This window comes from Sus scrofa, chromosome 14, assembly GCF_054392235.1.
Source record: "Sus scrofa isolate SSC_HxYL_T2T_F1_AM1 chromosome 14, Sscrofa_HxYL_maternal_Yorkshire_Landrace_v2.0, whole genome shotgun sequence".
Taxonomy (NCBI): Eukaryota; Metazoa; Chordata; class Mammalia; order Artiodactyla; family Suidae; genus Sus; species Sus scrofa.
The window spans coordinates 36,691,496-36,718,074 of NC_139396.1; the positions used below are offsets into that span (position 1 = coordinate 36,691,496).

The following is a 26,579-nucleotide window of genomic DNA, read 5'->3' on the forward strand; positions in this document are numbered from 1 at the left end:
AAGGAATCAAGTTAAACTTAATTTTGGGGCTTTAGACTGGATCCTGCTTTCTTAGAGTTTATCTCTCTGTTTTCTCTTTTGTTAATTTTTCTTCTCATTGGGAATGGATACATTTGATTTTGAGTTTTCATCTGCCCAGTATCAGGAAGATTTGCCAGATAATAAGAAAGAGAAATAACAGGAATGAAAATTTAATTTTGTAGCTTAGTGATTTTGAAAACTTTTTTCTGCACAGTGGTTTTATAAATGATGCTAACCTCTTTATCCCAACATATTATATGTTTTTCCTATTTTTCTCTTTCATGTGACCAAATTTCCTTTCAATCCATTTATCATTTTCTAAAAATGATAACATGATTTCATGCTACAGTGACCTGAACTTTCATCAGATTTCTGAAAACTAACTAATATATGTTAATATAAATCTGAATTAATTGCTGCATAAGACATAAAGGAAGATTTCAGGTTTCATCACCAGTTAAGCCCAGTGCTCCCATATGAATTAATAGCTTAATGAATCCCAGGTCTAAGCAAGAGAATTTTGAAGCTTTTGGGAAAATTACTAAAAATCATAAATATCAAAAGATAGTGGGAAGATGGAGCAGATATACGTTTCCCTATTTCTTCTGCTAAGTACAACTAAAGACCCTGGATACACTATGTATAACAAACTTGGGGCTTCTGCTGGTAGAGGTAAGAAGATTGACTGACTAAGGACCTTGGAACTCAAGAAGCAACATGGAAGTGAATTCATGGGATGAATCATTTTTTCATATGTCTCAGACTGGGAAATGAACTGGATTTCCACCTCTAACTGGAAGCACCAAGATAGCACCCACACCCCCTTGAACTGACAGAGCTATGTCAGAGAAAGTCAGTGCAGAGTATTTAAATAAGATCCAGAGTCTCACAAAATAACTTAAAAATGTCTAGGCCTCAACTGAAAGTTATTCGGCATGTAAAGAACCAGAAGTTTATCAATTGAATAAAAAAACACAGTCAGTAGATTCTAACATCAAGATGATGAGGATGCTAGAATTATTGACAACTTTAAAGTGGCTGTGATGGAGTTTCTGGCATGGCTTAGCGGTTAATGATCCCAATTAGTATCCATGAGGACTCGGGTTCAATCCCTGGCCCTGCTCGGTGGATTAAGGATCTGGCGTTGCCATGAGCTGCGGTGTAGGATGGCATTCGACCCCTAGCCTGGGAACCTCCATATGCCGTGGGTGCAGCCCTTAAAAAAACAAAAATAAATAAATAAATAAATAAATAAAGTGGCCATGATGAGAATGATGATTCAGTGAGTACTGGGCTTCGAACAAACAAAAAAAATAGAAAGCCTAGGCAATGAAAGAGAAGATATAAAATTTTATAGCTAAAAATATGATTAATTAAAATAAAAACCTAGTGGTTGACTCAGTAGAAAAGTAGAGAGGACAGAGTTAAGAATCAGTGAACTGTAAGAATAATAAAAATCACCCACTCTGAACAAGAGAGAAATGCGAGATTGGGGGCCAGGGGAGAAGAGAGCCTCAGGGACAGGTGGCAGTATAACCAAAGATCTAACATTCATGCCATCGGAGTCTCAAATGGAAAGAAAGAATAGGGTATAGAACTACGAAAAATATTAGAGAAGTTAGTAGTTGAAATGTTAATAAATTTTGCAAAAGGCATACACACCTGTGGATTCAAGATATTTAATAAACCCCAAGATGTTTGTACTAAGTCACTTCAGACAGAGAACTAAATAAAAATCCTGAAAACATCCAGAGAGAAAAAAACACCTTTTTTCCTTTAAGGGAAAAACAACTTGAAATGATAGCTAATTTCCTGTCAGAAGTTATAAAGGCCAGAAAGAAGTGACACATATTTTTCAAGTGCTGAAAGAAAGGAATTGTCATTCTAGAATCTGTGCCCAGTGCAAATATCCTTTAGGAGTGAAGGGGAAATTTAGACATTCTTGGATGAAGGAAAACTAAGAATTTGTCAAAGTAGACCGCCCCTGAAAGTATTGCAAAAGGAAGTTGTCTAAACAGAAAGGAAACAGTAAAGAAAAAACATCAAACCATCAAGAAGGAAGAAAGGAAATATGAGCAGAAATATGAGCAAATATAATGGACTTTTCTTCTCCTTTTGAGTTTTCTAAATTTTACCTGACAGCTGAAGTAAGAATTATAGCACTGATGTGGGAGAAAATGAACAATGACAAACAAGAAAACATTTTTTTATGTAAGCACACTGGCAGGAATTAAAAAGGTGCAGCATTTAGTGGAGCCTAATACCCTTTTGTAGGCATATGACTTCATAGCAACTGTTTGAGAAGATGATTTGTTAGGATATATAAAAAGACAAAATACATGTATCCTTCCACTCAACAATTTTCCTTCTTGGAATTTATATTACTTACGTGTTTATGTGTATTCAAGATATATTTACAAAGATGCCCACTGCACCACTGAAATAGCAACAAAAGACTATATATATTCACTAATAAGAACAAGGCAGAACACAATGATAGCCCAATGTCATGAAGTCCCCTGCATGAGGTAGACCTAAATGTATTCAGAAGAAAAAGCCTCCAAAATATCTTTAAGGTTAAGAGAAATGCTTTATGCTAGTTTTCTTTAAAATGTTATATATTTAAGCATAAAAGTGTATGTAAAAATACACATATATCTAATTTCATACAAAAGTTCAGAAGGATGCCCAGCAATTGGTTAAGAATAACCAACTTTGGAAATGAGCAGTAGAATTTGAGGGGAAATAAAAGTGAACTGTAGATTTCACTCTATGTAAGTTTATATGGTTTGACTTTTCCAGTAAAAGTTATATGTTACTTATGAATTTAATACATATTTTATTTCTTAATTTTTTCCCTTTTTTATTACTCAATGAAAAATACATACATTTTATTTTTTTATTTTATAATGATTTTATTTTTTCCATTATAGCTGTTTTACAGTGTTCTTTCAATTTTCTACTGTACAGCAAGGTGCCCCAGTTACACATACATGCCTACCTTCTTTTTTCTCAAATTATCATGCTCCATCATAAGTGACTAGACATAGTTCCCAGTGCCATACAGCAGGGTTTCATTGCTTATCCATTCCAAAGGCAAGAGTTTGCATCTATTAACCACAAATTCCCAATCCATCCCACTCCCTCCCCCCTCCCCTTGGCAACCACAAGTCTGTTCTCCATGTCCATGATTTTCTTTTCCACGGAAAGGTTCATTTGTGCAGTATATTAGATTCCAGATATAAGTGATATCATATGGTATTTGTCTTTCTCTTTCTGACTTACTTCACTTAGTATGAGAGTCTCTAGTTCCATCCATGTTGCTGCAAATGGCATTATTTTGTTCTTTTTTATGGCTGAGTGTTCCATTGTGTATATATACCAAATCTTCTTAATCCAATCACCTATCAGTGGACATGTGGGTTGATTCCATGTCTTGGCTATTGTGAATAGTGCTGCAGTGAACATGTGGATGCATGTGTCTTTTTCAAGGAAAATTTTGTCCAGATATATTCCCAAGAGTGAGATTCCTGGGTCATATGGTAGTTCTATGTATAGTTTTCTAAGGTACCTCCATACTGTTTTTCATAGTGGTTGTACCAGTTTACATTCCTACCAAAAGTGCAGGAGGGTTCCCTTTTCTCCACACCCTCTCCAACATTTGTTAGTTGTGGACTTATTATTAATGATGGCCATTCTGACAGGTGTGAGGTGGTATCTTGTGGTAGTTTGGATGTTCATTTCTCTAATGATCAGTGATTTTGAGCATTTTTCATGTGCTTGTTGGCCATCTGTATATCTTCTTTGGAGAAATGTCTAGATCTTTTGCCCATCTTTCAATTGGGTTGTTGGCTCTTTTGCTGTTGAGTTGTACAAGTTGTTTGTATGCTTTAGAGATTAAACTCTTGTCAGTTGCATCATTTGAAACTATTTTCTCCCATTCTGTAAGTTGTCTTTTTTTTTTTTTTTTTAATGGTTTCCTTTGCTGTGCAAAAGCCTGTCAGTTTGATTAGGTCCCATTGGTTTATTTTTGCTTTTATTTCTGTTGCCCTGGGAGACTGACCTGAGAAAACATTTGTAAGGTTAATGTCAGAGAATGTTTAGCCTATGTCCTCTTCCAGGAGTTTGGTGGTATCTTGTCTTACATTTAAGTCTTTAAGCTAATTTGAGTTTATTGCATGGTGCATAGTGTGAGGGTGTGTTCTAGTTTCATTGATTTATATGCAGCTGTCCAGTTTTCCCAACACGACTTGCTGAAAAGATTGTCTTTTTCCCACTTTATGTTCTTGCCTCCTTTGTCAAAGATTAATAGACCATAGGTGTCTGGGTTTATTTCTGGGTTCCCTATTCTTTTTTTTTTTTTTTTTTTTTTTTTTGTCTTTTCTAGGGCCACACCCACAACATATAGAGGTTCCCAGGCTAGGGGTCTAATCGGAGCTGTAGCCACCAGCCTACATCACAGTCACAGCAACACAGGATCCGAACCGCATCTGCAACCCACACCACAGCTCACAGCAATGCAGGATCCTTAACCCACTGAGCGATGCCAGGGATCGAACCTGCAACCTCATGGTTCCTAGTCAGATTCATTAACCACTGCACCACCAAGGGAACTCCCTGGGTTCTCTATTCTGTTCCATTGGTCTGTATGTCTGTTTTGGTACCAGTACCAACCACACTGTCTTGATTATTGTGGGTTTGTACTATTGCCTGAAGTCAGGGAGAGTTATGCCTCCTGCTTAGTTTTTGTTCCTCAGAATTGTTTTGGCGGTTCTGGGTCTTTTGTGGTTCCTATAAATTTTTGGATTGTTTATTCTAGTTCATGGGTAATTTGATAAGGATTGCATTGAATCTGCAGGTTGCTTTGTGTAGCATGGCCATTTTTACACTATGAATTTTTGCAACCCAGGAGCGTGGAATATCTTTTCATTTCTTTGAATCCTCTTTAATTTCCTTGATTAATGTTTTATAGTTCTCAGCATATAAGTCTTTCACCTCTTTGGTCAGATTTAGTCCCCTGTATTTCATTTTTTGGGGTACAATTTTAAAAGGTAATGTATGAAAAATACATATATTTTAAATGATGGAGTCTCTTCAGGAAGTTCAATCCTTGACTCTTCTGTGATGTGGGTTCACAATGGATATCAGGGGAGCCATGACAGGTGCAAATAAAGAAAGTTTGCTTCTTTTCATGCTAATTTGAAAGTTAACTTTGAGAAAGTTACAGCTTATTTTTAATTATAAGGTACTGTTTCATTTCAGACAGACTTTGGGATGACCTAGGTTGCAAGAATATATCACTAGGTAGTGTGGAAGAATTCAGCAAAATTATAATGTCTAGAAGATTTCCCTTGATAGAATTGAAATACAGTGTGTGTATGAGAGAGAGAGAGGGAGAATCCTATATGATTATGGCTATACAGTTGTTTTTATCAAGTCTATTGGACTTGGAAAAATAGTGCTATCCATTATGAATTGCCTGCATTTCTTCTAATATTTTGAGAAACGTTATGGAATAATTCAGAATTGCATCTTTTGTCTTTCAGTATGAGTTCAGATGAAACAGATGATGTCTCTCGGCTCCTGGTTTTTGTTTTGCTCTATCCTGGCTCACATGATCAAAGGCTAAACTTATTTTTTGTGAGTTGTTTTTGGAAATCTCATAGGACTTTGAAATTTTCAAATGGCAAGCAGTTCCTTTGTTAACAAAAGTTGTGCTAGAAAAAAAAATTCTTGTTCAACTTACAAATGGAGCATCTGTGATGTTTCATGAAAGATCTGCTTTCCTGCTTGTTTAAAGAAAGAAGCAGAATGTCCTAGCAAACCCGACCTATTGAACTTATCCATTTATCTGTACTTCCTCCTTAAACCCACTAAAACAGAGAAATAAACTGAATAAGGAATAAAATGACATTAACACACAGGAAGATGAAAGTAATGGGAAAGAAAACAGTGACAGATGAGTGATGACAAAAAATTTTAGCAAGCTCAGAAATGAATGCACTTGTGAAAACTGACTTAACAGAGATAGCCCAAAGCCAAGTGGGGAGCTGAAAAGGAAGAAAATAATATCCTCAAGCTTTTAGAAATTTGAGGCAGCTAGCTAGCACTTCAGAAAGGAAGAAAATAATATCCTCAAACTTTTAGAAATTTGAGGCAGCTGAAACTTAAAAATGGAGTTAAAGGAAAAAAATTAATGTCAGCGTCATAGGAACAATAGCAAGCCCGCTCTAGTCTCGATATTCTTGCCCATGTTCCTCAGACTTGGGTCTACCTTTTGCTTTCTGAACTGGGCAGAAAGCAGGAGGACAGAAAACCTCCACGAGCTTGTGCCAAGAGCTTCTGGAGTAGGAACTCCAGGCACAACTGGCGTCTGTCATGAAGCCTAATTCCAAGGAAAGGAGGGTTGTGTGAGGTCTACGCACTGAGGGGTGATACCCTTGTTCTCCTCAAATGCCCAAGAAGAAAGATCTCCAGAAAATTGGGGAATCACCAAGGAAAAATTGGGGCAATTGTCCCACAGTGAAGAGCATTACTCAATAAACCATCTGCCACTAATTGAACTCCAAATAGTTTTTAGTATCTCATTCTTAAATATAAACAGTCATTGGAATACATCTTACAGTATGAACAGTAATCAGAAAAGAAGCAGAGGCCAGAATAAACATGCAGAGGAGGTGAAGAGCAAAGAGAAGAACATGAAAGAAATAGAAGGAAAAGAAATGACTCAAGAGAAAATGCAGAGAGCAGAAGAAATCATAAAAAAAAAAAAAAACCCAAAAACTCTGGACAGATGAGACAAGGGCAGGCATGAAATAAGATACTTCCAGGAAAAGAGAAATGGAGTCATTCAGAGTATGGTAAGATCAAAAAGTAAACCAAAGTGGAAAAAAAATCAGTAGAATATTTGAAGATGAAATGAAGACATCTGCTAAGAAGTAGAATCAAACTATTAAACTGAAAATAGGAAAGACAGGATATGAAAATCACACTATCAATTCAGAGATTCAATATCTGACCAGAAAGGAAGAAGTGAAAAAGAAATAGAGATTTCCATGAAAATCAAAGAACTGATGATACCTTGCCTGCTATGTCTAATCACTGAGAGGGATTTGGTTCTGATAGGGAGTTTGTTGAGTTTAAAATAATAGTAGGGAACAGAAACTGAAGTGATTATTAAAATGAGACAGTTATTAACACTGGGGAAACAAAATGCTGTACAAGAGCTGTAATTATAGCAAAGGACAAAGCTTAACCATGAACAATAATTATATATTCATATGTAAACACTCAATATCCATTTAACCGCTTTTGAATACTGCTGGAGGGTAGTAGAAGAGAAGTAAGTTCTTATATACTTTTGTAGAAAATGAATAGACGATTTTGCAAATTTTACAAATCAAGCATAATATTCTAGCAATTTAGATATATGAATATAAGCCACAAATATCTAAGGAAGGTTGCCTCTGAGGAGCTAGGATTGAACTGGGAGTTAGGATGCATAGGGCAAAGCTATAGCTGTTTTTGACATATTTTATATAACGATCTGAACTTCTAAATGATATCCATGAATTATGTTGATAATTTTTAAATGGAGTGCTTTGCAAGTGAGGGTGTTGGACCGAAACCCATGACTCCAGATTGTCAAGTTTGGAGTCTGATTTTATTCTACGTATGAAGTTAGCCTATTATGTACATCATGCGTGCTGACTGAAGACACATAGGACGTCAGGGTCAGAGACCAAGGAATTTATTACTCACTGCAAGCAAGTAGCACGAGCGTCACCATATTTGCCCAATGTCTCCATTGTCCTAAGGTCTCCTGGGAACAATGCCTCAGGCCCAGATGAATACAGCACACTCCCAGTCTGCGTCATGGCTGTGGAACACTGAGTCTGGGGAATCCACTGCTTTCATAGCAAGCTGTAAGCAAGGCTTCTCTTTGTCCAGGGGAACGTTATCTCAGCTCTCAAAATTAGCAGACACATAAACAGCCCTAAGAATTGGCTCAGGTGAAAGTATGGTAGACCCTGCCAGATGTAAATCTGCGATTTACTTGCTGTGATTTGGGGCTGGTCTCTTTACCTGTGAAAGGCTCATTTTCCTTACATGCATGATGGTGAAAATACTAATTACCTTCAGCTTGGAATAGTGTATATAAAGCACCCAGGATAATGCTTTCTTTTTATCTTTCCCCACAAAGAACAAATCCAAAAAAAGCTTAAGTTCTGATATTTTCCAGAATCCATAAATTAACAAATTTGTGTTCTCTTGCAAATTATCAGTCTGTCTAAGCTTCAGATTTATCGCTTGTGAAGTGGGGATGGTCACATCCTCATCACAAGGTAATGGAAGGACATCGCGGGCAGTTGACTATTATTTACAGCTTACTTCACTGATACTACCAATACCTATTGGTACATCCAACTCTACTACGTATAGTACAGAAGTATTACTGCGTTAATAATCAATAGTCAACAAACAGGAAGAAACTTTATATAAAAAATACCGTGCACAGCGATTTGTCAAAGATCACAACACAATTAATTTTTATTTAAGCTAAATATGATCACTTTCTTTGAAATTCAGTCGTGGAAAGAATTAAAGATTACTTGTACACTATGTAACTTTTTTTAACTTAGGCATTAATTTTTAAAGAGAAAAGGCCAACTTGTTTTGACAGATGCTTTTTAAATGCAGTTTATTCAAGGGAAATCAGTTTACAATGCTATAAAGTCTATGTTGTAAGGACAATTTTGCATGTGTGTGATTATATTTTTCTGAAGAGGCCCATAACTTCTATCAGCTTCTTAAAGGGACCATTACCAACAGAGAGACTGCCCTGGTGATGGCTTAATGAGCTTCACGGTCATCTCTACAATCAGATCTCAACAAAACTCCAATTTGAACTTTAGTTCCAATCTTCCTTCTAGTGCTCCAACAATCTAATGTCTCCTGAGAGTTATTTACCCTTCCTAAAATCATTCATGATAAAATATCCATCACTCAAATAAACATATAAAATCCATGGGCAGACTCCTTATATTTTCTAAAGTTTAATTACTCCTCTTTTGGGGAAGAATAATTTATGTATCTTTGAATTTAAATATAACTAATCGTGTATGAAATATATCATTTCTCAAAGTTATAGAAATATAAATTTTAAAAGTCATTATTAGAGAACTAATTTTCTTGAAAATTGTTCTTATGCCTTTGAAAGGCAGTAGACATTAAAAACGAAGGGCATAGAATGTACAGCTAGACCCCCAGAGCTGCTAATTCAGCTACACCAATTTCTGCTTTTTAATATCAGGTGAGTTAACCCCTCAATCTCTCTACCTCTAAATATGGATAGTATGTTTTACCCATCTTATAGATTCATCATAAGCAATAAATGAGTTGAGACACATATAAAGCATTTAAAATTATGCTTACCACATAGTAAGCAAAGAGGTGTGTTATCTATTATGATATTAGAGCTAATATTTCAAAGCTGATATTGAGTCAATTGTCCTTACAACACTAAATTGAAAAATATTAGAAACTAATTCAATACTTACATTTGCTTAAAGAGCCTAAAAGGGAGTCAGAAAATCTTTTTTTTTTTTTTAAACTACTTCAATTTATGTGTGAGATAGACTGCATACTTCTAGGCAATGCTCATTCGAAAATGGGTAATACCTTGATTTTAATGAGATGAATTGTTTGTCATAGATTAGGGTCATCTTTTTTTTAACATTACTACTTCACTAAGGCAAGACTTTTAAAGGGAAAAATTAAAAAATGCATATCCTGTTTGTGTGTCTTGTCTCAGAAAGAGAACTTAGTGTCCTCTGTTACACAAGAAGATATTTTCAAAACAGTAGAATGTGATTAATTGCCTCTTGATTTGATTTTCTTTTGATGTGGTCACGACAAATCTTTAATTTATATGTAATGTTTTGATAAAGAAATTCAGGATCGTACTCACCAAGTTGACACATCCCTGTGCTATTAAAGAAGCAATTGTATTATTGTACCTTAAACAAAAAGAAAGTCAATAAACAGAATTTTTTCAAGATATGATTTATGACAAAAGTTCTACCAACAGCATTTTTCTTTGCCAAATAATTCCTTTCAAAGGCCTTTTTTTAAAAAAAAAAAAAAGAATTATGTAATGTCTCTCATTTTACGCCAGAAAAATAGCTAGGACATGAATTTGACATCACATTCATGGTGAGAGCCTGGAAAAGATTCTGAGAATGCTATTTACTTCCATACAAAAGGTCACAGCATTAATTCTCCAAGCCAACATTTGAAACTGGCTGGCGGGAGAGCCTTGGATGTTTGGAAAATTAATGTGTGTATGTTCCAGATGTACTTGTGCATACACTTCTAATAAACCCTTTCACAAGACAGGGAACATTGTGTCCACCTGATTTTACAATTGCCTTTTTTTTTTTTTAAAGAGAGAACTTTGCAAATATATAAGATCATACTTAACAGGATCACTTAACTAGCTTGAGTTAGGAGAAAATTGCTTTTGAAGAGTAAACTCTGTGAATTATTTTCATGTGCTATGGACTCTGACTCGAGTGAATTGTCACACGATCCTCTGGGACTCTTAACAATTTGGCGGTTTCATGTCTGTCCATTTATGTCTCTCAGATTATGTCACCTGGATCCCACTAAGAGTATTCACAGTCAAACATACATCCATAAAATAATGATGTACGTGTGTCTGTAGTCTACATAAAAATGCCATTTTGGAGAAGGTGATTACATTTAGTAGAGCTGATGGCTGTTTTTCTTAAAGCTTAAATAGTTTTTGTTTTGTGTGCATCCTATGTAAGTTGGCAGAGGAGAATCTGGGAAAGTCAGGGGTGGAGAGAATGGACTAGTAATCCTTTTTTTTTTGCTTTGCTTTTTAGGGCCGTACTTGTGGCATATGGAGGTTCCCAGGCTAGGGGTCAAATTGGAGCTACAGCTGCTGACCTACACCACAGCCACAGCAACACCAGATCCTTAACCCACTGAGCAGGGCCAGGGATTGAACCTGCATCCTCATGGATGCTAGTCAGGTTCGTTGACCACTGAGCCATGAAGGGAACTCCTGGACTAGTAATCCTTAATAACTCATATGTCATTTGAGTGTTTACTATGTGTTAAGCACTTGTTTAAGCATTTCACATGTATTAACTTAAGTATTGCTAACAATATCTCTCCAGAGTAGGTACTATTATTATCCTTATTTTGGAGATGTGAAAACTGAAAGAATGAAATTAAGTAATCTGCCTTTGATCACAGAATTTAGGTGAACGACTAAATCTGAACACCTGGGGTGTTCACGAATATACTGCATTTCAATGGAAAACTTTCAGTAAAAGGGGCTGGCTAGAACATTCTCAGAAAAAAACTTCATTTGAATAAACTTGGGTTTGTTTGTATCTTGGCCTCTCTCACGTTCAGGAGCTACAAATTCTTGAAAATCCCTGGAGATATCTCAGTAATCGCCTCTTCCAAGGGGAAAAAACAAAACAAAACAAAACAAAACACACAAAAAAAATCATTCAGGAGTAGTAGATTATCTGAAATGTCTTTATACTCATACTTTCTGAAAGGAGAATGAGGGGTTGCAATGTGGGGGTCCCCCTAAAGGGCATCTCACTTTGTGTGAAGGCCAGTCAGAAGTTGTGTGGTCAGCACAGTGTCACACATATTCCAGAGGGCTCTCTCATGGCCTTGATAAGATCTGGTGAAATGCCGTAGTCCCACAACAGGCAACCTCTCTCTAATGCTGAAAATTTTTGAAGTTCTTCAGATTCAGAGGGTTTTTTTGTTTATGTTTTTAGAAATTTTATTGGGGTATATATGGGTGACTTACAATGCTGTGTTAATTTCAGGTGTACAGCTAAGTGAACAGCCATACACATCTATCCATTCTTTTTTCAGATTCTTTCCCCATATAGGTCATCACAGAGTATTGAATATATTTCCCTGAGCTATATAGTAGGTCCATGTTACCGATGGATTTCATATATAGTAGTGTGTACATGCTAATCCCAAAGTCCCAATCCATCCTTCCCCACAATAAGTTTGGTCTCAAAATCTTTGAGTCTGTTGCTGTTCCGTGAATAAGTTCTTTTGTTTCATTTTTCATTAGATTTCACATATTAATGATCTCATATGGTATTTGTCTTTCTCTGACTGACTTCACTTAGTGTCAGAGTTTTTCCCCTCTGGATGTTCACTAACAAGTTTTACAGTGTAGTTACAAAGATGATGAAAGTTGTCACCCAGGTCTTCTTGCCAGTACCCAGCCTTCTCTTGTTCAAACTCCAGACCTTGGCTCTGCTTGTCTCTTCAAGGATGCTGTCAGTGCGATTCTGGGCAAGTGTGTCTTTTGGCCTCTGGTATTAAGTTTATAAAAACTCACCCTCAAATATCTCTTTCAGGGTCTTTTCTGAAAATATAGATCTCTCTTAGACATCTGCAGCCCTCTCTAAAGGAAATCTTAATTAGATAAATAAATACATGTGATCGGATATTTATATGTACAGCTTTTCTTCCCCCCCCCCCAAAAAAAACCCACTGGATTTATGTCAAAGGATACAGCTATTTCACATTAAATAACATACCCAAGTAGAGCAAATTTTATTTGAATAGATGTTAGTCATGACCAAGCAACATTGTTTTCTAGTTGTACCTTGAAAAATAGAACATTAATATGATATTATATATTTATTTTTAAAATAATTACTTTACTTCTTTCAGATTGACCCTGACTCTCTCCTGTCCAATGGATCTCAAGAATTTTCCAATGGATGTACAGACCTGTATCATGCAGCTGGAAAGTTGTAAGTAGAAACAACTTATATTTCTGAATACTTTAAAAAAATAGTAGATAATATATTTAATGAGTTACATAGATAATTTGTTTTGTAATTGTTTTTGCCCAATATTTACTAAATAGGAGTTATCTTCCATCTGGTATGGAAAGGAATGGTGTCTATGAGCACATGTACTCCATACTGTGATAAAGAAATAAATTCAGGAATAGAAATAATAGTTTTTAAGCTTGAAACAAATAGCTATTTTCTCTCTACAAATCATCAGAGGTAAAAAGGATGATAACCATCAAAGACTACTATTTTTTTACTGGATGCCTTGCTGTAGTCCAAACCTTTTAAAGATATTATTTCTCATACTCACAACGAATATGTTGTCCCCACATTTTAACATGTGAAAATGGTAATTTCTAGTGATTGTGCCCCAGTTTAGAGAAGTGATCATAATAATCCATCTGGCTTCAAAGGCTATGCTTACTCTGAACCATTTTGCCAAACCCTCGTGTAATATTTATTCAGTGATGACACTGCTGGCTGTGTTTCATATGTTATCCCAAGGAGGAAAGACTTTTCTCACCCTTTATCAGAGATTTATCCAAGCTTATAGGCGTTTCTTTAAATTTCTTCTTCCAAAGTGGACCTGTGTGCGTCACTGATTAATGCTAACACATGAAAACTTCAGGTCTTCTCTTTCTCTGAACTTATCTCTGTATAATCAGCCCAACTTAATGGGTTTTCATTGTTTAGTGCCATTTTACAAAGAGTAAGCATTATGCAGTATTTTTCTTGTGGTACTGTGCTATATAAGGGAAAAAAAATATCTGTTTGACATATTCTTTGAGAAAAATTTGAAAGTGGATCTTTAGACTAGCTGGCCTGAGGCCAGGTCTGTAGTGCGGTGGATCTGCCACTAGATGGCATGCCTAACTCATGGGGGGTGGGGACAGGGTGGCGGGGCGGGGTGGGGGCAGGATTCATTCCTCCTTGTTTGGTTTCTCTTAAAGTAAGGAAGTGGAAATACCTCTTTCTGACAATAACTCTTTTTTTGTTAAATTTAAATACACTACTTTTCTAAGTAGTTCTTAAATATTAAGCATACCCATGGATAAATTACTAAATTAAATGAAAGAAGATAAAAATGTAGTTTTAGTTGGGGGAACTATTTAGCAATAAAAATGGAGGAAGAAAAATACAATATTCCCAGCAGTGTAGATTTCCAACTGGACCATGAAGGCATTTTGAGGGCAGTTTGATTCTGTATCTTGGAGACAAAATTAAGCACATGGGAGAGTATTGAGAAAAAAATTGTATGAAAACTAGTCTGAGACAGACTGGTTCCCTCATTACTGAACCAAGGATGCTGGATGTTATCCAGTAGTGAGGAGCTGTTCAAGATTTAGGAGCAAGAAAATGATTTGGTCAATATGATGTTCTTAAAGATTCAGCCAGATGAACCAAACCTTACTTAGGAAGATTTCATAACATTCTGAGGAAAAGAATACAAGTGGGGGGGGGGTTCCCATCATGGCTCAGTGGTTAATGAACCCGACTAGGATCCATGAGGATGTGGATTCAGTCCCTGGCCTTGCTCAGTGGATTAAGGATCCTGCGTTGTAGTGAGCTGTGGTGTAGGTCACAGACGCAGCTGGTGTTGCTATGGCTGTGGTGTAGGCCATCAGCTGCAGCTTCAATTCAACCCCTAGCCTGGGAACTTCCATATGCTGCAGGTGTGGCCCTAAAAAGCAAAAACAAAAAAAACCCCAAAAAAACAGAAGAAGAAAGAAAGAATACAAACAGGGACGAAAAGGAACATGTGGAAGGTGAAAACAATACAGGTCGATGCTATAGAGGATGTAACATGTTATCTTTACCTTCTTATGCTGGGCCTGAAAATTAAAGAGATAAAACAGGTTAATAGGAGAAAAGGATACAAATTTATAAGTTTTGCATGAGGTGGGAATCCACCATAAGGAAATGAATAGACAAGGAAATGGCAAAACCCAAATGCTTTTATACCAAGCTCAACAGAGAAGCACTTGTGGAAGAGTAGCCAGACTGTGTGGGGAAGCTAAAGGAAGAGCTGGATTATTTTAACAAAGTCGGTTTGTACAGAATTCTCTCAGTTTTGATCCCCTGTTGGAGAACATTTCTTTTTTCCTGCTATGGGGGGTATGTCTTTCACGTGGGAGTTGTTTTTTGTTTGTTTGTTTTGCTTTTTAGGGCTGTACTTGCAGCATATGGAAGTTCCCTGGCTAGGGGACAAATCGGAACCGCAGCTGCCAGCCTATACCTCTGCCACAGCAATGTGGGATCTGAGCTGCATCTGCGTCTACACCACAGTTCACAACAACACTAGATCCTTAACCCACTGAGCGAGGCCAGGGATTGAACCCACATCCTCATGGTTCTTAGTCGGGTTCATTAACCACTGAGCCACGAAGGGAACTCCCCACATGGGAGTTTTTAATCTCCTGTTTTTCAGGAAGAAAAGGGAAGATTAGAATGCTCTTCTTGTATCTGCTGTTTTTTAGGTTCCTTTAGCTTAAAATAATCCTTCTGCTAAAGTGGCATATTTGGGGGTGCATTCCACCATTCTTCATTCACTTCAATTCAAAGTGTATGCAAAAGCTCTGGGTACTGATGAGTCAGATTTAAAGAGCTTAGGTAAATAGAATTGTATTTGAAATGAGAAATAAATGTTGAAGGGAATATTGATAAATCAAATCTCAATATTTCTGAAGCTTGAGAAATTTAGGTATAAAGCCAAAGGGAGGAGTTAGAGTTTAGGATCGAGGATATACTATTAGTAGCCATCTACAGAGTGGTTCAACAATAAGGTGAAATTTTTAAAGGCAAGAAAACGGAGATGAAAACAAGCACACAAAGAAACAACCTTTAAGAAAGGCTGAGGAGTTCCTGTTGTGGCTCAGGGGTAACAAATCCCACTAGTATTTTTGAGGATGCGGGTTCATTCCCTGGCCCTGCTCAGTGGGTTAAGGATCCAGGGTTGTGGTGAGCTAATGTGTAGGTCACAGACGCGGCTCAGATATGGTGCGGCTGTGGCTGCGCCTGGCAGCTGCAGCTCCAATTCAACCCCTAGCCTGGGAAATTACAAATGCTGCAGGTGTGGCCCCCCTCCTCCCAAAAAAGGCTATATTTAGAGGTAGTTGGAACGAATTCTAATCAAGAAGTTGTCATAGCAAATTTAAATTGCAATCATGCAATCTCAAAAGAGAAGGGACTGCCAAGGAGATCTGTTTAATAATATCAAATGCCACACATGCTTTTTTCCCCAAGTAATTGTAAAAGGTGTCATTTGTATTGATGGTAAAGACACATGTAATTAGAATGAAAAGATTCAAAGCAGGATTCTGAAAAGTTTTAAAAAATAAATAAATAAAATAAAAATGGAGCAAGAGGAGAAAGTAGAAGCAATGCTCGAAATCTGTAATTCTGTGAAGGTTAGTTATTGAAGGTGAGAAAGTCCAGTGCCTAGGGATGACTGGGTCACTGGGCTTCTTTCAAATAAGGAAAGCGTCCTAGGCTATTTTGCAGATACAAGTGCTCATGTAACAAGACCTTTCTTGTTTTTGCCTTTCCCAGAAGGCTTCCAAATCAATCAAAAACCCAGCTGGGGAAAGCACAGCCTCTTGCTGCCTCCCCCGGTTTCTTAATTCCTTTATCAGGAGTAAGTAGACTGCCTCACTTGTCCCCTTCATATTTTAGTCATTAAACACTTCCTGCCCTCTTATAAGATGTTAATTTAGCTCACAACAGAGATACTGTTTATTAAACTCTTCCAACAGTTGCTAAGACAGCCCTATCAGAGTAGAAGCTACTGAAGTCAAATTCTTTAAGATGTTTTTCATAAACTCTTCTAAAGCCATTTACTTACATCTTTTTTTTTTTTTAATTGTTTTTTAAGTAATGGCTTAAAATGACAAAAGATGTAAGTGTTCAACCTACTGGAAGGCAAGAGCTGTAAGAAACCTATTGTCAAATCAAATTCTGGCAGGAAAGGAGAAAAAGAGAACAAATTGGTTACAGAGGCATGGAAAACAGGCAAAAAGACATAAAATATAATGTAGAGGCCAAGGTGTTAATGGTCCGTGATGATCCTGTTTTTCTTGGATCTGTAAATTTAGTAAATATTCAGTAAGTCTGTGTCAATGGTCAGGACTGTTTTAAGTGACCTGGAGAGTGTTCATTCATTTATGCACCAATTGAAAAGATCTATCAATTATCCAATGTATTCCACACAATATGTTTGTGATACAATAAATAAAGCTCAAAAGCTCCTATTTGCAAGGACTTCTCCGAGTAGTTGAGGAGTTATCTATGCAAATAGAACAGTTTCACTATCGGTGATAAGCATCTGTTAATAGCATACTATTAGCACAAAGGTAGTGCAAGTTAAGGCAAGAAGAGTATTAAGAGTGAATAACTTAAAAAAAAAAAAAATCCTGCTGAATAGCATTGAGAACTATGTCTAGATACTCATGTCGCAACAGAAGAAAGGGTGGGGGAAAAAACTGTAACTGCAATGTATACATCTAAGGATGACCTGACCCCCTTGCTGTACAGTGGGAAAATAAAAAAAAAAAAAAAAAAGAGTGAATAACTTAGGAAAGTGTATTTTGTCTAAACTAGCAGTGACTTCACACCCCTGAAAGTGTACATTCATGACTTAGACTCAAAACCTTGATGATACTGGAGTGTCCGAATGGCTCCACAGGTTAAGGGTCCAGCATTGTCACTGCAGTGGCTCCAGTTGCTCCTGTGGCACAGGTTTGATCCCTAGCTTGCGAACTTGCACATGCAGTGGGTGCAGCCAAAAACCCCCACAAAAAACAGAAAACCCTTGATGATACAAAGTCCTAGCATAGGGAAAAGAGAGTTCCTGGGAAGAGGCATGCAGGCAGAGTCCAGAGGAAGAGAAGTCTTTTGATAGAAATTAATGAGAAAAGCAAAAACAACAACAAAAAACAACTATGAACTAAGAATAAATAACTTTTAAACAGAACTAAAAATTACTGTTTCATCAAATGAAATGTGGGAAAGGAGAAAAATAAAAGAAGGGAAAATATAGTACATATGAAGCACAGAAAAAGAGCAAAAACAGTTCTCAATATTACTGTGATTAAAATACATGCAAGATTTTTTTTTTTTTTTTTTTATTTTCCCACTGTACATCAAGGGGGTCAGGTCATCCTTAGATGTATACATTGCAGTTACAGTTTTTTCCCCCACCCTTTCTTCTGTTGCGACATGAGTATCTAGACATAGTTCTCAATGCTATTCAGCAGGATCTCCTTGTAAATCTATTCTAGGTTGTGTCTGATAAGCCCAAGCTCCCGTCCCTCCCACTCCCTCCCCCTCCCATCAGGCAACCACAAGTCTCTTCTCCAAGTCCATGATTTTCTTTTCTGAGGAGATGTTCATTTGTGCTGGATATTAGATTCCAGTTATAAGTGATATCATATGGTATTTGTCTTTGTCTTTCTGGCTCATTTCACTCAGTATGAGATTCTCTAGTTCCATCCATGTTGCTGCAAATGGCATGATGTCCTTCTTTTTTATGGCTGAGTAGTATTCCATCGTGTATATATACCACATCTTCCGAATCCAATCCTCTGTCGATGGACATTTGGGTTGTTTCCATGTCCTGGCTATTGTGAATAGTGCTGCAATGAACATGCGGGTGCATGTGTCTCTTTTAAGTAGAGCTTTGTCCGGATAGATGCCCAAGAGTGGGATTGCAGGGTCATATGGAAGTTCTAATTACATGCAAGATTTTTAATTCAAAGAGCAAAATACAGTGATTCTCAAGCTAGCTGTAAACATATTAAATGCAACAATATGTTTTCAACTAAATATTTTTTAAACAACGATGTGAAAAATTGGGGAAAATAGAAAAATGCCTATCAGAGACATGTGTGTCAAAAAAATCCAAGATAATAATTTGAATATCAGGAAAAAATAAATTACAGGAAAAAATGATAATATACAAACACTTGGGTCACGTGCTGGTAAAGAAACTGTGCCATAGTGATTATGGAAATGTCTTCTATCTAACTTTCCAATATCTGAAGCAAAAGTAGGCAGAACTACAATTTAAAAAAAAATAGCTCTATCAATAATTTACTTTAAAATACAGGTACAAATATTTGAACAAAACAATTAAACAATTTATAGAGAGAAAATATAGTTTTGTTTGTTTTTAGCGTACAAGAACATTTACAAAAATCATGTAGTAAGCCGCAAAGGAAACTTCAGTAAATTCCCAGGAATCAACACATGATGGAATGCAATTTCTGACTGAAATTCAGTATAATCAGTAACAATATAAAATTACTATAAATTACTGTGGATTAACATAAATGATTATACATTACTATACAGTTAAATATCTGGAAAGCAACTGCATGTACTAAATGGCCCTTTGTTTAAAGAAGAAGTAAAGAAAAACTTGGCATTAAGCAACACTATGTAATGCATCAAAATTTCAAGAACATCCTGGGCTAGTCTGTCTTTTCCAGTCACATCTACTGATCTGGCATCAGAAAAGAACCTCAGGCAAAAGCTGTATTTGAAAAAGAGAACGGAAAGAAATCCATATGGATAGCTAACTTCATCATAAATCAAGGCGAAGTTCAAAAAGCTGGGACAATAATGAGAAAAACAGAGAGCATTTTGCAGACATTTCCAGTGATTTGCATAAGAATTAAGCATAAAGATTATTCTCCCACGTTTTCAGTCAATCCTGAGGGTTGAATATTGCCTCATTTACATAAATTAGAAAAGAGCAGGTGATTCATGGAAAAAGCAGTGCAGAAGCTGATTTCTGCTTTAATGTGCTGTGTTTCTTCGCAAACATTCAATCGAAAAATTTATTTTAGGTTACGGGACATTTTGCAATAAAAGTTGAATTAGGAATGGTTGTAGAAATACAGAGATAGAAGATTAGAAATCTTGGAGACCTGAAGATATATAAAATCTCTGACGATCATATTAAAAATGCAGCTCAAAAGAGAGCAAAAGAAAGACGGCATCATTAAGTTTAAGAAAAATTGGGGGGATAGAAGGAAAGAGTAAAACAGAGAAAGCCAATGAAAATTTTTGACATTTTAACAATATGTTTCCAAAAGGCTATCTAGGAAATATGATTAATCAAATATTCTCATGGAGTTTCCTACAGCCCTTTCATTGAACTTCAAAAAGAAAAAGAAAATCAACATTACTTTTTATTCAACAGGGATGGATAAATAACAATGTATTGGCTGCAATTCAAATGTTGTTGTTTCATGTGGAAATTCATTCTGTTGCCATTTAAAATCAAAATGAAATAACTACAGTAAAATTGAAACTTTACTCTTAGATTAACCTGGAATGCTAAACCTATCACTGAAATTCCATTGAAGCCAAAGGAAAGGATGTGGTCCCATTTATATGGTCCAAGTTCAGACTTTTCCGTTATCAAATCCTAAGGTGTGCCCCATAGTCTGTTTATTCCTCAAATATCAACAGTTTTACCTGACTCCTTTTATAAAATCCAGAAGTTCAGTATACCATTTATTCCTCTGGTCTAGAACATCCTTCATTCAACCTCACAAGAGAATTCTAAAATAAATACTACGAAGGTGTACTTGTGGGTATAAAGAAATTGAGTTGTTTTCTTTTTCTTTCTCATATTCATTTTTCACTCTCAAAGTTCAGCCAGAAAATTCAGCCAATTATCACAACAATTTGCATTTCCAAAATTCACACCAGTAGAAACCTAATAAAATATTAAATCATATATGCTACAAAGAACATTCTGCAATGAAGCCCTGCTTTTCACTAAACATTTTATTTAATTTTAAAAATAGTATGTAATATGCATTTCACTTTTTGTGTTACCAGTTGTCACTGGTAACATAGAAAGCTGAGTGGCATTTTTAGTGAAGATGAGCTAAATAACTAACCTTGCTTCTCAGGAAAGGCTAGATTGTGCTAATTTACTGAAGTTCAAGATCCATTACGTGATTTTTTTTTTTTTTTTTTTTTTGGTCTTTTTATCGCCACACCCATGGCATATGGAGGTTCCCATGCTAGGGGTCGAATTGGAACTGTAGCTGCTGGCCTACACCACAGCCACAGCAACACCAGATCCAAACCATGTCTGAGACCTACATCGCAGCTCACAGCAATGCTGGATCCCCAACCCACTGAGCAAGGCCAGGGATCAAATCTGAGTCCTCCTGTATGCTAGTCAGATTTGTTTCCCACTGAGCCATGAGGGGAACTCCACATTATCTTTTTTTTTTTTTTTTTTTTTTTTTCCCACTGTACAGCAAGGGGATCAAGTTATCCTTACATGTATACATTACAATTACATTTTTTTCCCCACCCTTTGTTCTGTTGCAACATGAGTATCTAGACAAAGTTCTCAATGCTACTCAGCAGGATCTCCTTGTAAATCTATTCTAAGTTGGGTCTGATAACCCCAAGCTCCCGATCCCTCCCACTCCCTCCCCCTCCCATCAGGCAGCCCCAAGTCTCTTCTCCAAGTCCATGATTTTCTTTTCTGAGGAGATGTTCATTTGTGCTGGATATTAGATTCCAGTTATAAGTCATATCATATTGTATTTGTCTTTGTCTTTCTGGCTCATTTCACTCAGTATGAGATTCTCTAGTTCCATCCATGTTGCTGCAAATGGCATGATGTCCTTCTTTTTTATGGCTGAGTAGTATTCCATTGTGTATATATACACTGCCTGGTCACGGAGAGTACAACTCCCTCAGGAAAAAGAAAACAACAAGCAAGATGAAGAAGCTGAGAAACCACCCCCAGTCAAACCAACAGGAGAACTCACCTAAAACAGTCAACAATGAAACAGATCTCTGCAGTCTCACATTATCTTTTTTAAATTGACTTATGAAGTAAAATATAAGGCTATCAGAGTTCCCATCATGGCTCAGCAGTTAATGACCCTGGCTAGTACCCATGAAGACTTGGATTCTATCCCTGACCTCACTCAGTGGGTTAAGGATCCAGAGTTGCCATGAGCTGGGTGTAGGTCACAGGCGGGGCTTGGATCCTGAGTTGCTGTGGCTGTGGTGTAGGCCAGAAGCTACAGCTCTGATTAGATCCCTAGCCTGGGAACCTCCATATGCCGCGGTACGGCCCTAAAGAAACAAACAAACAAATAAATAAATAAATAAATATATGGCTATCTTTTCAAAAAAACAAATTTTTATTGACATCACAGTTTTATTTATAAGTAAATCCTGTCTGTCTTCTTCATAAATTGCTAATCTATGAGGGGAGGAAACACAATTATGTTATGACTTAACACTACACCCCTGAGGAATTTATAGTGCAAATCAATGTGCAGAAATAAGAGTAAGGAAAAACTAAAGATTTAATTTGCAGCCTTTCATTTCTGCCATAAAGAAACTTTCTAAGTGGGCAAAATTTTTTCCCCAGGAGAAAAAAATAAATGGACAATAATTTTAGTCTTGGAAGAATATTGTATAGTAATTTCTTAAGATCATAATAAAGTTTTGCTGTTTATTAAAGGACAGTGATGACACAGGACACATAAACTATCATTATATCCATTAAAGAGTTTAGTTCTGTATTTCATATCTAAAGAGAAATGCAGGTAACAAAAGAGGAAAACATCACCAATTGGGAAAAGTTAAAGAAATTTGAATTATTCAAGTTGGAAAAGAAAATATAAGGAAAAAATTCATTGAATAAAGGATTATTTTTCCCACAAAGAATGGCCTAATTCCCTAAATTTACAGTTAAAGATATTTTTAAGAGTTAACTTGAACAAAAATTCTCACTAAAATTTTAAGAAACTTTTGAAATATGTTTTAGTGGGGTTTTTGAATAGAAATATCTAAAAACAGATGGGAGGTGTTTGCTATTTAATTTTCCAGATTCATTTCAAAAGCACATCTATTATGACTCAGACTGGTTACTCTGGAATTTATGCTAAGATTAGTTAAGGCAAAAGGTAGAGTTAGGCAACGATTTTTTACAATTATTTCCTAATAATCTCCACTGTTATTGAAGCCCTTTCATAATTTAAAAAAAGTGTGGATGTTATTCAAAAATAATACTATGTCTTTGCCTAGCTAGTCAGAGATACAAATGCTTCTGATTTTGAATGTTTATTACTTAAGCCTCTGTAGTTATAATGTTGGTTAGAAAGCAACTTTCCCAAGACACAAATATTCAGTAATGAACTAACTAGTTACTTAGAAAATCAGTTCCCACTTAAACATTAAATACACCATCCTATTTAACACTATGACCATTCTCTCCCAATCTATCAACATATTTGTAGGTTGACTTTTTGCTCATTATCAGATATTCTAAATGCATAACAGTATAATAAAATCACAATGTCATTATGAGTCTTACAAAAAGATGATGTCACAATAGTTTTATATTCATTACTTATATTTATCTGATTTAATCCTAACCACCACTTAATGAGATAGGGCTTATTTCTGTTTTAAATAACATCAAGTTAAGGCTTACAAAGGTTAAGTGACTTTCCCAAAGTCACACAGTTATGAACTGGGCAAAGCAAATTCCTGTCAATTAATGGCCTACAAACTTATACCAAGCATCAGTCATTTTAAAATATATCTGACCATTCCAAAATATCTATAAATTGTGACAATGGTATTCTTAAGTTAGCTCTACAGTCAATCATCCCCAATAATTTCACTTGCTTTCTTAGATGAAAAGACTTAGAGTTCCCTCTTCTGCCCATTTTTTCTCCCCTGGATGTTTCCCTTGTATTGAAACTGGCCTAAACCAAGACCTTCAGAATAGGGGAAGCCCTCCTGCAGACAATACCAACCATTCTGTGACTTGCAATCTAAGATCGCAGGCAGCTACAAAACACTCTTGATTCAGACTCTATCTTGTTAGCTAGGTACCCCAACTAAGTTCTATGCACCCCATTCCATATCTACCCAATTGGTTCACTTGACTAATACAAGTTTACCTTTGCCCCAGTTAAACGTCATCTTATTAGAGTCAGTCTATAATTCTAACAGATGATCTGTAGCTTTCCTAGTTAATCATCCAGAGAATTGAACAACATACCATTATACAATCCCCAAAGGGCAGGTCTGAGAAAATTCTCAACAATGCACTAGAGGTATTCCTTTGGATTGAGTATGACTGAAAAAAAAATTAACAATTGCTCTTTAAATCAGTTATAAATCACTTAAGCATATTACCATTAATGGTATTTTGAAATTCTGATTCATAACATTAGAATTCATCCAATATCTTTATGAAAACAGTATGTATCATGTACCTTAAAATCCCAGCATACTAGAGTTCCCATTATGGCTTAGCATGTTAAGAACCCAACTTAGTTGCCGTGAGGATGCGGTTTGATTCCTTGCCTTCCTCAGTGGGTTGCTGCAAGCTGTGGTGTGGGTTGCAGATGAGGCTCAGATCTGGTGGTGGTGTGGCTGCAGCATAGGCTTGCAACTGTAACTCCAACTTGACTCCTAGCCTGGGAAATTCTATATGCCACAGGTGTAGCCGTAAAAAGAAAAAAATTAAAAAACATAAATTCCAGCATACTTGGTAATAAGACCATGGCATGATATTAACAAGCATGGCTTTTCTTTCATGACCCTATTGTGGGCTTCTACTGACCATGGCTTCCTAACTTAATCTGCTCCAGACTAAATCATAATTAATCTAGAATTGTGTGGATTTGGTGTTACAGTCTGGTTCTTAATCTTTAACATACAGAGTTAACCCGTTAATAAGTTTGTGTCTATCCTCAGCTTTAATCTGTTGATAGCTTTGCAATTCTTCAGGCCACTTCTGACCACTTTTTCTCATCTGGCTGTTCCCCAGTTGCTTCCCATCTGATTTTATTTCCGTAATAATACTTACCACTAAATACTTTAAAATTTTTTCTGTTCAGATTTTTATTGTGTACCCTACCCCCACCCACTACATCCAAGCTCCTCGAAAGATAGGGAAATTGTCTTTCTTGTTCATAATTTATTATCCCTAGAAATCATGGTGAAAATTAAGGTACTGTTCTCTTTCTCTCAACTATGGTCAATCATGTGCACATGTCTTACATAGAGCAGCTAATGTGGCTAACTGTGATCATATTTAAACCATGTATTCTTTAAAGAGGAAGAATGTGGAACAAGTGCCCTCTTTACTCAAAGCAACTGGGAAAACACCTTGAGGCCAACTTACCTATTTTCCCAGGCTCTATGTTCAACTCATGCCGTGATACTACTAAGGTCTTCTGCTTTCCTCATTCTGCTCTTCCCATAGACTTTCAGTAGTTTTTTTACAAATTGTGGTAAAATATGCATACATAAAATTTATTCTCTGAACCATTTTTAAATGTGCAGTTCAGTAGTGTTAAGTATATTCACATTGTTGTACAACCAATCTCCAAAACTTTCTTACCTTGTAAGGCATACTCTATCTGTTAAACAACTCCATATTTCCCCCTCCTTGCAGCCCCTGGGAACCACCATTCTGTTTTCTGTTTCTGTGGATTTGACTGATCTAGATACCTCACATAAGTGAATCATACGATATTTGTTTTTTTGTAACTGGCATTATTTCACTTAGGGTAATACCCTCAAGCTTCATCCATGTTGTAGCATGCACGAGAATTTCCTTCCTTTTTAAGCCTGAACAAAATCCCATTGTAAGCCACATTTTGCATGTGGTAAACATACAATGCATTCATCCACTGATGGACAATTCGGCCATTGCAAATAGTGCTGCTGTGCACATGGGAGTACAAATATCTCTTCAAGACCCTACTTTGATTCTCTTGGCTATATATCCAGAAGTGGAATTTCTGGATCATACAGTAATTCTCTTTTTAATTTTTTTTGAGGAACTGCCATCCCATTCTCAATAGTGGTTGTACCATTTTACATTCTTACCAACAATGCACAAAGGTGTCATTTTCTCCACTTCCTCACCAACACTTGTTATTATTTACATTTTTTTATTGTACCCATCCCAGTGGGTGTGAGTTCCAGTAGTCCTTTTAGAATACCCAAGATCATCTGTAATTTAAAGCATTATGTCACTTTTCTGGAATCCTTCCATTTGCTATTTCCTGCTCAGAGTTGTCACATTTTTATTTCTTCCTTATTTCCGCAAGTAACCCCTGTTCTTCCAACCCAAATAGTTGCCACCTACTGCAAAATATCTTTCCAGATTGTACTCTTTCAAAACTTAGATAGCCCTTTCCCCAGAGGATGCCCAGTAACCGATCTTAATACTTCCTTAAACTGTGCACTGCACTGCTGCTCCCTGTGTAGAGAACAAATTCAGGAAAATGTGTTTTATAACTTCACGTGTTTTATTAAGAAACTATATAAGCTATGTAGATCTATTTAGAGACTCCGTTCTCTCTTTTGCAGAGTAAGTGAGCTGCCTTATGTGACAGCAAAAGTTCCCTCAACTCCAGAATTCCATAAATTCCTTTTAATGTACTAGACCATAAATCTGGAGTTCCCATCGTGGCTTAATGGTAATGAACCTGACTTGTATTCATGAGGACTCGGGTTTGATCACTGGCCTCGCTTAGTGGGTTAAGGATCTGGCATTGCCATGAGCTGTGGTGTAGGTCACAGATGTGGCTGGGATCTGGTGTTGCCATGGCTGTGGTGTAGGCCAGCAGCTGCAGTTCTCATTTGACCCCTAGCCTGGGA

At 36.5% G+C, this 26,579-nt stretch overlaps 1 protein-coding gene across 12 annotated transcripts in view; it reads left to right on the forward strand.

Moving 5' to 3' along the window:
* GLRA3 (glycine receptor alpha 3) overlaps positions 1–26,579 on the forward strand; it is a 488,702-nt gene that overhangs the window by 396,734 nt on the left and 65,389 nt on the right. For all 12 annotated transcript variants that reach the window (XM_084997706.1, XM_084997695.1, XM_084997696.1 and 9 more), the window contains one exon: positions 12,775–12,857. In XM_084997706.1, the coding sequence (XP_084853832.1) occupies positions 12,775–12,857 (83 nt within the window). The remainder of the gene's footprint in view (positions 1–12,774; positions 12,858–26,579) is intronic.